The 17559-nt window shown below is 36.5% G+C and overlaps 1 protein-coding gene across 1 annotated transcript in view; it reads right to left on the reverse strand.

Annotated features, from left to right (window-relative positions):
* ROBO1 (roundabout guidance receptor 1) overlaps positions 1 to 17559 on the reverse strand; it is a 400374-nt gene that overhangs the window by 32824 nt on the left and 349991 nt on the right. The window contains exons 19-23 of the mRNA XM_049628000.1: positions 15402 to 15444; positions 8684 to 8838; positions 5525 to 5860; positions 3548 to 3655; positions 725 to 869 (exon numbers count right to left, since the gene is read on the reverse strand). Coding sequence (XP_049483957.1) covers positions 725 to 869; positions 3548 to 3655; positions 5525 to 5860; positions 8684 to 8838; positions 15402 to 15444 — 787 coding nt within the window. The remainder of the gene's footprint in view (positions 1 to 724; positions 870 to 3547; positions 3656 to 5524; positions 5861 to 8683; positions 8839 to 15401; positions 15445 to 17559) is intronic.

Genomic DNA, 17559 nt, shown 5'->3' on the forward strand with positions numbered 1-17559 from the left:
TAACTATCTATGTCACGTGAGTCCTCCTCCATTGACTATACAAATGAGGCACCAGCTTTGCTTTTTTGAGAGGAATGATGTCCAGTTCTACAGAATCTGCAGTGAGAGCAAAGCACATTAACTTCCTCATCACTGTCCTGTGATTATTTACACTTGTTAAAACCTTGTGAGAGACAATTCAGGAAGTTTAAATTCCCACAGTGTTCAGCATAATGTGATAATATCTAAGAACGAACAAAATTTTTCAGGATACCTTAGCTGCAGTACACATTTATTTTATGAAAATTCAAGAATATGCAATGGAAATTTTGATATTTAAAAATGACAAAATCATGACGGTGTATATCATGATATATATGTATGTGATCTTCTATATGTTTATACATTCATGATTATATATGTCAGTTATATCTCTATAACGTAAAATATATATGCAAATTGTATGTGTGTGTATGTTCATGACTCGTAATTCTTAGTTCCAAAAGAAGCTTCTAGGGCACAGATTCCTTCTTCTTTTCTTTTCTTTTTCTTTTTCTTTTTTTTTTTTTTGGCAGCACTGAGGATGTTTTCCAAGCCCTGCTGATATAGTAGCATTGTTTTCTCCAAGACAAATGTTCCTGGACCTTAGGGATGTCTTCCCTTGGTGATCTAGTTTAATAATTACTCACTATGGGTTTAAGGAGCGAGACTACTCCATGTACATCTGTTCTGAAATTCTTCTTACCTTTCATCTACAGAAATGCTGTACTCTTCACTATTGCTGTGAGGTGGAGGATGTGCTGGGGGAGGAGGAAGCAGGTCTGCCCAGTTCATGCCACCCTGTTTTGGAACTTTGGGTGTCCGTGCCCCTTTCTTGTGCCCTTGACTCCCTTGAAAAGAAAGAAAACCCAAGTCTTTTATTTCTGGCCTTGAAGATTTTTCTCTTACCCACAGGTGAATTATTTCCTGTAAATATGATCTTATAATTCATATATATATGAGCAGATAAATATACTTTTCTTCATCTTAATAGAACTTTGTACAACAGAACATGCAAAGGATTGCCAAGTTTAACTGCAAAATAAATAGCGAAAAAGCAATAAAGCCGTAAATGAATTTTACAAGTCATATCGTTAATAGTGATCTTCTTACAGCAATTAATTGCATTATGGATTATCACCTAAAACAAATGAGCTGTAGACATATTTTCTGAAGTGCCTTTCTATTATTTAATTGCTGGAACCTAAAATACAATATGATACAGATACGATCTATTAGAGTTCCACTGTTGCATTAAATCACTGAATATATATAATTTGTACTTGTCCATTGAAATGTTTTATGCACAATGAAATTACTAGTTTTCGTCAGAAAGGCAGGTACAGATGGAAATTATTGCTGGGAGAACTAATATAACTAACAACAAAAGAAGCAGAGGAGTGATTTTTAAAAAGGATAGAAGTGTTTTTAGCCACACTTTCTATAAAATTGTGGCTTAGAGTAAAATGATGTTGCTCGAACATTTACAGTAGTTTGAAATAGCCCAATTATTCAAGTGCCCAGTGTTCTGATTTTAGATTTGGCATATTCTTTAAACACAGGTAAACATACATTTTAGAGTACTCATTTTAAAATAGTTTTGGGTCAAAAGATACTTGGGGATAAAATAATCTTTATCTTCCTCCTCCAGTATGATACATTTTAGATGCTTATGGAAATTATAGATGATGAGCCTATAATTGTTTTCTCACAAGATCCCCAAAATCAGTGAATTTTATTGTTCTTTTTAGTTTTAACCTCTCTGAAAGATTTCCAAGTTACATGGTGCATGAAACAGGTTTTAGTATATTCAATGACCCTTATTTCTTTCAAGTCTCTTGGGGATTTTCAGTCCAATGACTGATGTTTGTTAAGCCAGAATTTCTTGAACGGGTATGTTATTGTACCAAGTGTGGGCCAAGGGACTGGCTGTTATTGATAAAATATGACTGCCAGGCCTCTGCATGTCTGTGACCATTCTCTCTTCCTCCACTCAGCTGTATCAGAATGATCGTCCAGTCATCATGGACTTGACCATAACCAGTGCCTTCCTCTTGATTTCTTGGCGAACATCTACTCTAGCTAGTCCGTCTGTCCTAAGATGCCTAAAATTACAAATTTTTCCTACACGTCACTTGCTTGCTTCATTCTTTTCCCTAATTAACACTAAGTTATACATCTTTGTATCTTTTTACCAAATATTCACAGAATACAGTGAATAATAAATAGCAGCAGAAAACCAGGATCTAGATATCTAAGCTCTAAGCTGAAATATGGAGAAAGTCAATTTAAAATTAATAATATAGAGTCATGTTTTTCCCCCATTAAGATATGATTTTCTCTTTAAGTGGCTAAGAATTCAAAAATGAAATGGCATGAAACATCAAATATTAAAATATTTTCTATGGTTTTCCCAAGAGTAGATCCTTAAAACAGTTCCTGTTAATTCGGGGTTTATTTTCTCAAAGCAAAAATCCTTAGTGAGATTTTATTTGTTAAAAAAAAAAAAAATCAAACAACACATAGTAGAATAAGAGTAGCTCTAAAAAAGGGAAAGAGGTAATTCTACGCTCCTTTAATTCAAATAGGAATAGTTTCAATCAGTGACAAAATGCAGGCTTAAAGGTGTCATATCGGCATGCCTTAGTCAAGGGAAAATGATAAAATGCAAAGGTCATATTCATTTCACAAGAAGAGAAGAGACACTGGCTAAAAGCATCTAGCATCAACTTCAATCTGGGTATTGGGAGGTGATATTTCTACCCTCTCCTGGAGAAACATACGAGTCAAGATCAGTTGGTTTTGTTCTCATCATGGTGTGACTTGCCACATGTTAGTTCTATTAATGAGCCACCTTTAATTAGAAAAACAGGACTTAAGTACCAGCAGATTCCCATCTGCAATCCCTATCAGGCAAACAGCTGGCAAGCAGCTGCAACAGCATGAAGACCACAGGGAAGGGCTGCGTTGTGGCTTCCAAGGCACTTAACACACTTCAGTTGGGAGATCGCTTTACGAGGCTTTGGAGCAAGAACTGAGATAGTGGAGAGATTATAAACTGAGGCAGGTTCCTATTGTCCCTAGATCTCATGCTATTGTCTCTTAGACTCGTGAATGTGCTCAAGTGTACTTGGATTTTATGTGCTTTATAGCCTGTTTCAAATGGTAACAAATTTAGCAGATTAACTATATGTCCAATGCGTTTAGTTTTATCTCGGCCAAGGGCAAAAAAGAAGTTTCAACTGCCTTTCAAGTCTAGTCCACGCTTTTGGCTTTATAAAAGTTCATTAACAAGGACGAGAATAAGATCCTTCATCTTCATTACAAAATGTAACATATAATGGTTTAGTGAAGGGACTGTCTCTCAAATTGCAGCGATAAGACCGATGCCTGAAAAATTTCAAATTATATATAGTGATTAAACATGCCATATGTGTATATCAGTTGATTAGCATTCAATTTGTAATCCTGGAAGATATCATCTTTTTAAAAGGAGAGATTGCCTTTCTCTTTGGTTCTCCATACTTACCAGATGTACTACTGCCCCGGTCTGAACTGTTGTAAGATCCTCCTGTATTCTGGTCGTATGACTGGTTGTATGGGATAGTTGGAGGAATTGTGTCATTTGCTCGATAATCTAGACATTTCAGATGGAAAAAAAAACACTTTTACTTTCTCTTTGATGCCTTAGTCATTAACCAGCAATTAGGCTTTTAAGTTAATAAGTTGAGCATTTTCTAAGTTGTATGTAAGTCTAAAGGAGGAAAAGTCAAGAAAGATAGGCACGTTTCCTTTAAGATTTATAAAATACAGATTCTTTGCGTCATCTCCTTTATATAAATCAGACTAAACACAGGTATGAACAAATCATGAGGGACGATTTCTTCTCTTTAAAGTATTTTCAAATCAGCTAAGGCAGAAATCAGAATTGCTTCACTTCTTAACTTTAAAAATGTTAACAACAAAACAATTTTAACCCTTAGAACTCAGGAAGATCCCAGGTCTGCAAATCATTTAAAAAATGTAGAATTAAAAAAAACCATGAAACCTGTCAGCAAGATTATATCTAACAACAACAACAACAAAAAAACATATCCATGATAAGAAAACAAAGTATCTCAATCTGCCACAGGAATGCTTCTGCTTACTTAGGCAAAGGTAAAAATCCAAATGATAAATTTGCTACTGGAATGTACTGAGTCATAATCTGTCAGTTTAGTTGCATTCCAGGGTCTTTACTACAGTTGACATACCAAGTCTGTTACAAGCAGTATAAACAATAAAAAAGAGCTCTGAAATATTTGTTTAGAGGACTGTCAGAGCCTTCCAAAGTCCACAGTAAAGCCATATACTAAGGAAGAGTAATATAACAATAGCTGTAATTCCCACTGTAAATGACAGGACTTCAGAAACTGTCTTCTCCACCTTTGTCAGCCTTTGTCATGATCTTGTACAAGAGTCTTAACAAATATTTACCGAACTGGATTTTTATGCCAATCAAGTGTTTTTCTTAAACTTAGAAAAAAGCTGGATGACTCTACCGTTAAAATATACAACACTAACTTGAACAAACAGAATGTTTCTCAAAGTTACCTTTTTGTAATCTCTGACTGTCATGCATTTTATTTTTGAAGAAAATGGTCACAACTCAAGGCTAAAGAAAATAAACCTGTGGCTCTAATTTTCTACAATAAAAGGTGTCATTTACCTGGACACCTGTGCAAAATCGCCCTGCTCTATTCATATTAGAGGATTTCTTTTTTTCCTTAGAGGTATAACTTTGCAAGTCATTGCTATTAAAACAGTAGCCTATAGGACTACAAAGAAATCAAATACATACCTCTTCCAACGCACACACATACTATAATAGAGAAACATCCCCCTCAGGCTATAAAATACTATTCTGCTGCTACCAGTTAACACAACATTTATCTTAGGTTCTATCCTGACAGACTTCAATCAAGTCAACCAAAAAAAAAAAAAAAAAAAATGTAGGCTCTAAACCCATACAGTGCAGCAGTCTTAGTAACCACACGAGGTAGGAGAAATCCAACAAACTGAACCACTTCTCCAGCTCCAGCTTAATTTTTTTCTTCAGTTGGATATAAAAATGCCATTCGTTTATATGACCATATAGAAGCAATTATCTTCCATTCTCCAGTGGAAAGAATGGGATAGTCTATTTATTTAAAATGTGAGGTATTGTGACGGTTGTACATCTGCCTTATGAATAAAAGATTGCGCCAAGCAATCCCTCACCTACGATTAAATTTGAATTAATCTCAAAACCATTTGAAAATAGTTATATATTATTATAAAATCAATTTTCCAAGGTTATTGTTGTGCTAATTAACTCTTTGACACTGGAAACTTTGAAGACAAAGACTTAAGGAACTGTGAGTAACAAAAGGAAGATTTCACTTGCTCGTCCCAGAGAAGTCTGGACATGTAGTGCTGAAGGGTTAAGGGGACCAAGAAAGAAAAGCATGGGAATAAAGCTCTTCACCTTTGTTCAGTTTGTTTTGCTCCATGATGTTATATTGAATTGGTGCCACTTCCTGTTTCTGCTGTCCAGGTGGCTTCCAGTGCTTCTCGCTGGGGTCCCCACTGCCATTGTTCATGTTGTTGCTGAGGTTGGACTGGATGAGCTGGGTGGTGGCATAAGGAGTGGGCTGCCCTGATGGATTGACAAAACGCCCATCCTTCAGATTTGGGCTATTGAAGGTTTTCATCTCATTGATTTTGTTACTAAGGTCCACATCACCATAAACAGTTGACTCAGGGAGCATCAGATTTGTTTGTTTGTTATCCAGTTGGTTGTTATAATTTGCTATACAATCAGCTATGTGCAACGGAGAGGAAAAGGAAAAAGTCATTCTGCATGGTTATTCGTTTTAAATTTCTTTGTAAGTAGCTTCGTGAGTCGCAATAAAATTGTTATGTAAAGTCAAAATGGGCTTAATTAAGATCAATAGAAAGGGCTAAGTATTCATATGTCCTTTCTAAAGAAGGCAATTAAAATCTGAGGAAATGAGAGAGGGCATTGAGAAATTCTATAGAGACAAAATAATTTTGAACTTTTGCTAGTGCTATGTAGTAAATGTTCATCCAATTTAAGATAGTTTTCTTTTAACAACCCCCGTAATAGGAATTCCACTTAAATGATATACACATGAATATCTGTATGTGCCAAATTTATATTTTCTAGTCTGGAGTTACCTATCTGAAGGTACTAGTTAGTTGTTGAAGGAATAGAACAACACATGTATGTTGAGAATCCAAAGGGGGAAAAAAAACCACTCTGCCTACACAGCAAAGAACTTGAGATTTTAATATTTTATGAAGTAACTCTACTCAAAAAATATAAGGAAGAGAGGTAAAGGGATAGGTAAATAGTGTTTAGGATAGTTTTATTAGTTCTTCTCTTGGTCATATAGGGCAATCATTATCAAGGAAGGATGTTATATAATCATTTTTTCATGGTTTTATAATGACACCCCAAGAAGTATAAAATGACAGTAATGATGACGAAATGAAGCCTAGGTGACCAGGCTAATGTAATCAAAGAAAACCTGAAATAATATCTAATATGACTGCTATTTCAATTTCCCTCTAATTTTCTTTGTTGAAATATTAGAAAATGAAATAATTGATACATATAGAAATATTTAAAGCCTACAGTTGAAAATATTAAAACAGCAGGAAGAACTAAAATCATAATTTAAAATTAAAACATTTTTTAAGCAAAAAAAGTTGTCAAGTTACAATGGTTAAAAATACCATTATTTAATTCATGTAATTCATAGCAGCACTAACATTAACAGCTCACCTTAAAGATTAACAATCACCTTAAAGATTGGTTTTCGGCTGGATAACTTGAGGATAAATTATCAAGGCTGCTACTAAAGATGTAAATGTAGATATAATTTTAATAAAAATGTGCAACTTCTCTATAATACTCAACTCAACTACTCTGCATTTTAACAATAAATGATCCGGGAACAAGAATATTTGACTCACCTGGCCCTTAGTAATTCTAAATCTAATTTCTAGGTATAAAGTTTTATTGAACAGTGGTTAAGAAATATTATTAAAATCCATACAGTTTTGCCAATTTCATTTCTCTTCACCAATCTTTCTAAATGAGTGTGATTCCATAGAATTCAATGAAATGATGGACATGTTCTATTCTGCATTGTTCAATATGGGAACCACTACACGCATGTGCCTACTGAATACTTGAAACGTGGCTGGTGCAAATGAGGAACTGAATTTTAAATTGCATTTTGTTCAATCTAAGTTTAAATAGCCAACTGGAACTAGAGGCTACCATACTGGCCAACACAGCTCTACATATTAATTTAAATGAGTATTGTCATCTTTTGTCTCCTAAAGGGCTGAGAACAGTCTTTCTTTTATTTGCAATCATGTGAGCACCTATCTGTACAGCTAGAATATGGGCCCTTGAAGAACAGGGACATGGTCACATGGATATGTCACGTCCATAGCCATATCCAATGGAGACTGTGGACTTGTTCTAAGGTTAAATATACAGACTGCTCTATGATTTGTTTTTTTATGGTACATGACATCTTCACTTACATGCCATCTTCTATATCCCTTTTTCTTAGTTCCATGGGTTATTTTACTTCTATGCTCCTATCTTTTGATTCTGTATAATTATACTAGTATTTCCCATATTGTGAATTTTGAAGGTTTTCATTTGGTTTTGGTTTTTTTTTGTTTTTTTTTTTTTTTGGTAAGAACTCCATAATTTTCCATTTATTCCTTCAGATATTTCATACTCTGTATCTATAATTTAATGTCATGTTTTAGCATGAAACCTTTGTGAATTTACTCGCATATTTCTGAACCAAAAACACACAGTATAAAGTAAATTTATGCATTCACACCTCCAAAAGATATATATTTCTCATATCTTCAGCATCTACTTCTATATGATAAAAATCTGATTTGGAATTTCAGTTAAATTTCATTTAAAATTCTTTATTACTGTTGTACAGTTGCTATTATTTTTGTTACTGCTATTAACGACTTTAGTTCACTCTATGGGCGCCTGGGTGGCTCAGTTAAGCACCCAACTTCGGCTCAGGTCATGATCTCACAGTTTATGGGTTCAAGCCCTGCGTTGGGCTCTGGGCTGACAGCTCAGAGCCTGGAGCCTGCTTCAGATTCTGTGTCTATCTCTCCTTCTCCTCCCCTGCACATGCCTTTTCTGTCTCTCAAAAAATAAATAAACATTAAAAAAAAAAAAAGAATTTGGTTCACTTTAACTATACATTTATAAACATTTTGACCTGTTTTATTCCCCAAATCTTGAAAATAATTAACTATAATTGTAACTACATACATCCTCATAAAGATGAATGCTTCATACAATTTAATTTTCCCTCATTTGCTATCTACTCTAGGGTTTATATTCTCCATTCTCCCAGGCTTTCTGGGAAACCCTGGTGGACGGTGAAGTGTGGAGATAGAGGGATGAAGACAATATACAGCCAGGGTAATTTGCTAGGTAATAGTCAACATTTTATAAAAATGTGGATCAATTTTTCCTTTCCAATGTAGGAAGAGGGGAAGAAATCTATCTTCTTGTGGCCAGTTCTGGTGCTTATACATCTCGAGCGGTCTCTGCATCTCTAACCTGGGCGACTGTAGGTGGTCAGGTTGCTATCACTGTTACCATTGGCTGCAGTGCAGCAAGTGATGGAGCAGTCATTGTGACTGTTGCCAGTATTAGGCCATGTGTCGGCCAGCCATGGCTGTGTGGCAGGTTCACCGATGTTCAGAAGTCCTGGCCTGAAGGAAGAATATATACACATATAAGCACATGTTTTACAAATAGCAAATATCGTTTCCTATTCAAACTTCAAACAAAGTCTCCATCTCATCATTCTCACAAATAACTTGGTCAACTAGGCTGAATGATATTATCGTTCTTTTTATTTTACAGACAAGATAACTATAATGTGATGTAATGTCCTGGGGTGTCCCTCAGTTAATATGGCTATAACTTTGTAAACTGGCTCAATTGTGCTTCAGACTTAAGATACTGTACCATTTGCAATGCTCTCCTTTATTCACAGTGACTAGAAATCAAACATGGAAGCTAAAAATACAGATACATAGATCTTTTAGTGTTTTAGCTGCTTAAAGAATATTATAGGTGAGGCAGTTTGCATTTCTTCCTTTTCTTGACCCATTAAAAAATCATGATTCTTCTTACGACTTCATTAAAAAACGGAACAAATGCCTTTACTTAGACAACCGATCCGTCACAAGAAGCACATTTGCATAATTTTCTTCAAAACCATGTTTCAGAAACAGAGTTGGAGGCTCTGTGACATTTTGCAGAGAGCCTCCTCAATGTTTCAGTGCACAGTTCTGTAAGCTTGTCAAGAGTTTCTGATGGTGACAATGTAAAACGCCATAAATTCCTACATAAACAAAGGAACGCTACTGAATTAAATCTGGTAAAACAAAAAATGTCCACTAGAAGAAATAGTGTTCATGTCTTTTTTGGCACAACAGATGTTAATGCTCTTTCACTGTGCGTTGGGAAAACCAAGCACAACAATGGTTATTAATGGGAGCCCTGTACCACTAGCATCAGAGATGTAGAGTTGAAGAACGCCCTTCCAGGGGCTCCTGGTTGGCTCAGTTGGTTACACGTCCGACTTCGGCTCACGTCACGATCTCAGGGTTCATGAGTTTGAGCCTCGCATCGGGCTTTTGCTGTCAGCACAGAACCCACTTCAGTTCCTCTGCCCCCCTTCCCCCCACATAAAAATAAATAAATAAACTTAAAAAAAAAGAATGGCATTCCTGATGTCCTTTTCCAACATTGACTCTGACTGATAACTCAGCAAAGAGGTGATGGTGCCTGGTGTGGGGTCAGATCCACCATAATTGGACTGGCAGTGAGATGCTGCAGACATTTTCTTCAGGGTTTCGTTTTCTTTGTTAAAATGACATCACCATGCATCTCATTTACCTGCGAAGCAAGAACCTGACACTTCACCCTCCATGGTTCCATGACACACAGGAACTGAGGAAACTTACTACGTATGTGATGGGTATTTGAAGAATAATTCACTCCAAATGAAGAACATGGATTTATCAGTTATACGTCTGTATACACATGTATGTGTGCATATGGGTATATGTATCTGTCATAAAAACGAATATTTGCTCTTTGTTTACAACGAGTGACATCTTGTTCTGAGTTCTTCACACATATCAACTCATTTAATTCTTAGAACTACCTAGTAGTTACTACTATTATCAAATTTTACAGATGAGGAAACTCCTCAGACACAGGTTAAGGAACTTGTGTATGGCTTTGGGAATTGAGTGGGTGACAGGGCTGGGATCAAACCCAAGTACTCTGGCTCTAGAATCCACACTCAAATCCCAGATGCTATACACATACATAGTGGGGCGTGCTGAAATTTCCCAAAGTCCTTAAACATTCATATAAAAGACTGAGTGGGGTAAATGTCTGCAGTCTTGAAATTCAAAATAACCGCTGTTAAAATTGAGCAAACATACTAGTAACATTGTTGATAAAAACGCTTTGAAGAGAAATTTTGCTGAGCTGTGGAAATTAAAAACATTTAAATGCAAGCTGTATCAAAGATATCTGGAGCCTTTGAAATAGTTGTTGGGTATAGAAATTCTGCATCTAGTCATCTTTAACTTTCCTTATTTTATTTTCTCTTGAACTTAAACCTTGTCACTATAGAAGTTATTAAAAATAAATTTCCGTATTTGACACTGTAGAGATATTATGGGTCTAGTGTATGGGTCAAGTGGAAATTTTTCAGCCGACTTCTATGTTTCAAAAGGAGTAGACGATATTTATGATTCCTCAGGAAAGTACTTTTAAAGTGAACGTTTTTATATCATCATAAACTGAAAGAACTTTCCATATGTATGGGTGACTTCCAACAGGAAGTAGGATTAGCAATTCACCTTCTGGCTTTGGTTTAACTTGTATTTAGAATAGTAATTATTTGGGGAAGAAGGTGAAGCATAGATTATTGACCCATAATGAATCTTAAAATGCCATGTGTATATTTCAGTGGGGTCTGAAAAAGTCAAGGTCATGTGCCACTACTATGGTAAGGGTGTTAGGGTCTTTTTAAACTACAAATCTCATAGGCTATTTTTCTGCATTTAGGATGATCCAGTATATATGAGGCAGATGTAGCTGCCCAACAATAAGAAATTAAGCAGAAGCAAAACTCAGTTCTGGTTACAGCAATTAAAATGTGTCTACAATACATATTTTTACCTCATACTATTAGATGTATTTTCACACCAATAATCTGAAGTTTTGTTTATTTCTTCCTTGTCTTTTAAAAGACAGTATTATCAGGGAAGGGAAGACAGTAGGGCTCATAAAACCCAAACTTATCTCCCAGTTTATGTGAAGGGGGTGAATTTGTGTCACAAAGAAAAAGGGGACATTGCATTTAAATAATTATGTAGCAACAGTTTTCATTTCCTCTGCTGCTCTTACGCCAGATACTCCAATCACTTCACTCAAACAAAACAAAACACAGCAACCTATTTAAGATCCTAAATCACAAAATAAAATACTAGAGGGTGCCAGGGCTGGAGAAAATGGTATGGGGGCCTCACAGTACACGAGTGTCTGTGGACTGTCTCCTCTTTCCTTTAATAGTCTGCCAGAGTTCTGAAGCGCTGGAAGGAGCAAGAGATAGGTTGAAGAGTGGCCAGTATTGTAGAAAGAAGCAAGGCCTGAGCTCTGCTTCTTTGTCACCTCCCACAGCAAGGAAATGGTTTATTGGCATTCTCTACCTGTTTGGCTTGATTTTCTTACTCATTTCTTCAGGATTTCTCGGGTGTTCCCATGTTTATGCTGTGGTTGGGATTTTAAGTAGGGTTTTTGGAAGAGGTGACTGGAATTTTTGAGGTAGAGAAAACAAATGAATTAGAACAGCTACTTAATAGTTCTATGGTCCTCTCCTGGATCATATCACAAGCCTTTGGCCCTTTTTAAGTTGGGAAGCCAGCCGTCTCTGCTTACCACAACCCTCTTTTTCCCTTTTCTGGGAAGAGCTCAATTCACAATTTTGTGAACTAGAAAAGATTTTCGGGGTCAACCTTCTCCTTTATTATAATTTCCGTTGCAATGACTCAGCTCTGCCGTTGTGGTGGGAAAGCAGCCCTGGACAGTACATTAACAAATAAGTCTGGCCGTATTCCTATAGAACTTCATTTACAAAACAGGTGGCCGACTGGACTTGACCCAGGAGCCCTAATCTGCGGAACCCTGATATAAACAAAAGATCACTGCATTACCTTATGTTAGGTGCTTAACTGTGGTATCTACACAGCACAAAAGTTCATGGAGGACACAGCAGGTGAAGCTCAGGAAACAGACATGGGAGGGCAACACATTCCAGGCTGATGAAATGAAGATATATAAGAGAATCTAACAGGGGCGAGTGGCAGGTGGGCTGACACTGGATTGTAGGGTGTGGCACTTAGACATGGGAAACAGACCTGCAAAAACTAGACGTTGCTGGCTTCACGTGCTATGCTGAATTTGGACTTGATATTTTACACATGGCGGGTTCTATTAAAAGCAGGATCTGGAACAACTTAGAGACATGATCAATACGCATTTCCAAACACCATTTTGGCTGCAATGGGCAAAGGAATACACAGGAAGTAGTGCTAATGAATACAGATGAAGGTAGGGCTGCTGGGAGCTCTTGAGACAGATTAGGCAGGGGAGAACAAGCGCTGGATGTGAAACAGCGCTGCGATAGTGAAGGGGGTAAAAAGTGGGCTCAACAAAGGCAATGATGGATGCAGAAGAAAGGACGATTTGACATTATGATTTGGGTGGGGCATCTGGGGGGCTCAGTGGGTTAAGCGTTGGACTCTTCATTTTGGCTCAGGTCATGATATCTCAGTTCATGAGTTCCAGTCTCGCATCGGGCTCTGAGCTGACAATGTGGAGCCTGCTTGGGATTCTCTCTCTGTCTCTCTGCCCTTCCCCCTCTCGTGCTCTCTCTCTCTCAAAAGTAAATAAATAAACATCTAAAAAAGAAACTTTAACTTAGGTATCATGAACCGAATGAGGTGGGAGGGTCACAACAGGGTCACAGAGTCTGAGATGCCTGAGGGAAACCAATGTTTAAGGTACGGACGTGAGAGGAGACAGTGCAGGAGTTTGGATCGCTGCCCCTTCTCTTCCCACACGGAATCGTAGAACACAGATATACATGTGCACCCACTGCAACTCCCCCTCCCCCTCCACATACATACTCTGGCTAGGAAATGAGACTTCTTCCTAAAGTACCTCTGATTCCTCTTCTGCTCTATCTATTTGTTCCAAAGCACTTACCAACTGCTGATACTGTAGTTGACTTTTTTAATCTTTATTATTTATCTTCTATCTCCCATACTTAATGTAAAGTTCATAAGAACAGGAATTTTTATTGACTTGCTCGCTGATGCATCCCAACCAACTAGAACGGTGCCTGTCACGTGGTAGACGTTCAATAAATACGTTCGATGAATAAATACGTTTAAAATTGTGTCTGTAGCTATCATTTTGAGCCCGGATTCTAAGATCTTTATTTATCTGTTGCCTCTGTAATATTCCAGCATCTTTTGTCATTTCATTTGCTAGTTTACTTTTAAAATATTTGGTATCTGAAATACAGAGGTTTCACTGTTATCCTATTTTTAATTTAAAAGGTTACTTCTGTATGGTAATACAGCAAGCTTTCCAAATGGACAGTTAGTTCAGTTTGTTAATTTTCAGTTGATAGCTTGTAATTTTTCAGTCCTGCCATAGAAACTTGCTATTTGTAACTATGGATTCCTTCCATTAGTTCCTGTTTGATAACTTGCTCTATCTAGGTTGTAAATCCATTTAGAACAACGACCAGCAATATTTTACGTGTGTGTGTGTGTGTGTGTGTGTGTGTGTGTGTGTGTGACAGAGAGAGAGAGAGAGAGAGAGAGAGAGAGAGAAAGAAAGAGTGAGAGACAGTCTGTACACGTGCCCATGTACAGAAGCTAGTGCAGTACACTTTGTATGCTATGGTTAAGATAAAAGCGAAAGTCTACAGTCATGAACATACACATGTAGAGAGCTGGTTCTATAATCAGGCCGTCCAGATTTACCCACGAGAGAATGTTGTGATGCCCAGAGGCTGTTTCATGACTATCTGGGCTACAATTTAGATGGAATTCTCCTGGATGCAAAACCAGGCTCTGGTTTAATTCCTGAATCAAGTGAATTTCTTCCTTATGAAGACCTCCTAGCTTTCAATCTCTCAGGGACTGGCTTTGTTTCACAGGAATGAAAACAGCAAGCTAGCACGGGTACCTGGGAAGAAAAGGTTAGCACTCGATACCCAAATTTGTGCAGCACTGGTTAAAGGTGATCAACGTTTTTTAAAAAATCATTCTTTGTCATATACTAAATTCTGTAATTTTGTTCAGATGGTATGCTTCTTGGAGTATTTTACTCGTTTTTGTCTTTTCCAATTCCATCCACAACATCCAACTGTGCAAAGCCGAACACCCAGTAAGTTCATTCAATTTGAATTATAAAATGGTTTTGGTTGGAAGATTTTTGTTCTTACACTTTAAGCTAGATGTTGCTGGTTTGGGGAAAAAAATCATCTTATTATACAAAATGCAGAAGCGTGGCTCACATACATATACCTTTTTTCAGCTCTTTTAAGCTGCCTGTCACATCAATTTCTGATTTCTCTGTGAATATATTAAAGTTCACTGAATAATAATTACAAAAAATCATAAATATAGGATTGAGGTTCATTTTAATTAGAGGGAAAAAAATCTCTGTATTAACAAGCTACCCAGATTTCTTTTATCTCAACATATTTTCCTGCAACTCGAGAGCTGAACTATGTTGAATTCACAACAACAACAAACAAACCTAACCTACAACAACTTATGAGCAAATGCTGTGTTCAGCAGGTTTTCAAATGAACACTTTCTCTTTGATAGTAACTGTTAACTAGCTATATTTCTTAATCTTCATAAATGCCATTGCTTAATTACTTTAACTCCTTTTAATCATTCGCTAAATCAGCAAGTTTGTCTTTCCCGGTTAACGTGCGCCCTCTGGTGTCCATTCACTGAGATGCAACAGCTCCAATCAACTGCTTTTGTATACAAACCAGCTCGGTTCCACAAGCACAGCGGAATGGCGTATTTCTAAAAGATTTGAACAAATTTCATCCTCAACTTCAACCTTTTATGCAAAGAAAGTGATGTCATTGAGGGGGCCAAGATGAGATACCTGTAATTTCCCTTAGGATCTACAAAACAAGCAGGATAGTTACCTCCCTCCACTGCTTACAGCTTCACCGCCTCTCTGATAAGTTACTAGAATATTACAAAAAAAAAAAAAAAAAAAAAAGAGAGAGAGAGAGAAAGAAACAATTAATAGACAGGTTTATGCTTAAATATCAAAAGCTATCACATCCATGAGCATCTTTCTTAAAATGGAATATTTTCTCCCTTTCTACTTAGAAGCATTAGAAAAACCATCACAGAAAGTAGATTTCTGATTCAACTAGTATTTTTTAAGATTGTATAACATTAAATATGTTACTCCTATTTTCTTAATGTGCCAATAAAGTTAAGAACTAAGTAAAAGCAAACTTCAGTGCACTCTTATTAAATATAACTATTATGCATTGCTACATTCCTATTCCCATAGTTTTCTACTTTAAATTAGTAGATCGTATGATTTCATGATTATATATATATACGTGTGTATATATATATATATATATATACACACGTATATATATACACACGTATATATATATACACACGTATATATATGTATATGTGTATATATATATATATACACACACACGTATATATATATAAACATATAAATACATATTTGGAATCTTAAATTGGGGGGAAAAAATGACTAGGCTATTTTCCCAGAAGAAGTACCAGAAAGACAAAGATAAATGTTCAAATAAACCTTCTCTCTCTCTACACACAAAGATATATGTCAAGTTGTGGCAGTTAATTAATACGACCTATTTTTTCTTGTGGCTTGTAGAACCCCTTCCCATTACATTTTCATCAGACATGTGTACATATAGTGAAACTATATTTTAATGTTCTTGGAAGCATTTTCAGCCCAATGAATTATGGGTATAAAAATTTAGCAATAACAAATACAGATTTGCACACAGTTAGGCAAGAGGTTAAGAAGATTAGCTTTTCTGTAAATACAGACACATTTTCTAAGAAGAAACATGTTTCTAAAAGCTGCCAAATTCTGCTACTTAGAAGAACTCCAAACGGGGAGTGTGTTAAGGAGAGATAACTGCTTCCAGTGATTACTTTAAATGGATTAAAACCGAAGAGGCAAGACTACAGGTACATCTTTTACTAAAAGGTGATGTGAAAGAAGAGGACCCACTTTGAAAGAAATTGAATAGAACAAAATATTAGGATTCTGACTTCAGGAAAATAAAGTTTTATCTTTCACATGTGCTGGGTATTTTGACTCCCTTTAAAAATGTTGATTCTGTGGACAGAGAATTGCAAGGGAGAGAAATTTTTGTTGGAAAACATAAAGGCTTAAGTTAAGGGTAAAAAAATGCACTGCCAAGTATGAAATAATCAATAAGATCATTAGCATGTTAAATCATGCTGAGGGTAGAAACAGAGTGTCTATCTAATGAAACACGTGCAAACAAGGCTAGGATGCGATGTGGAATCATGAATAAATAACTGTATTAAACGGATGAAAGGCAACACCAATCATTTCTACTTCAAATGCATGCCTGACATGAGTAAATGAAGGACCGTATTCCATTTTAAGTCCTTTCCCCCAACTAACTGCAGAAAATGAAATAAAAACAGAAACACAATAGTACAACACATGCCAAACCAACAAAGGAGAGGAGGAGGCTAAGTGCAAATATGTACCTGTTGGTGTGAAGGTAAAAGACGGGACTGAAAAATCAAAACAAAATATAAACCAGTTATTAAGCTGAAGAGAGAAAGGGAACACATCACATTAGTATAAATCAAGCAGACAGCTGAACATAAAACAAATGTAAATAACTAAGCCAGCAGTTCTGACGCTCTGATAGATGGATAAAACCAAATCTGAGGTTCAAAGAAGAGGCTTGTCTCTACAGGTACCATTTTGAAGCGTCTGGCATTCTAGTACAGCGGGGAGTCGTGCTGGGTTAGCCTGTGAATGACCCTGCATTTAGTGACAAGGATTTAGCTCCCGGCTTTAGTACAAACAGGAATCCTCTACTATTAATCATTTCTAAACATTGGTTGATGGATTCTCAAACAAGTATTATCAGGGTCTTGATTGAACCTTATCTAGAAATCTGAAAGTAAATGCTTATTAAAGTGAACTAATAGGTGGACTTAGGTATTCATTATTAAGAGAAGGAGAGAGACAGAGAGAGGGAGGGAGGGAGGGAGGGAAGGGAGGAAGGGAGGGAGGGA

The sequence above is a fragment of the Panthera uncia genome, chromosome C2 (assembly GCF_023721935.1).
Source record: "Panthera uncia isolate 11264 chromosome C2, Puncia_PCG_1.0, whole genome shotgun sequence".
NCBI lineage: Eukaryota > Metazoa > Chordata > Mammalia > Carnivora > Felidae > Panthera > Panthera uncia.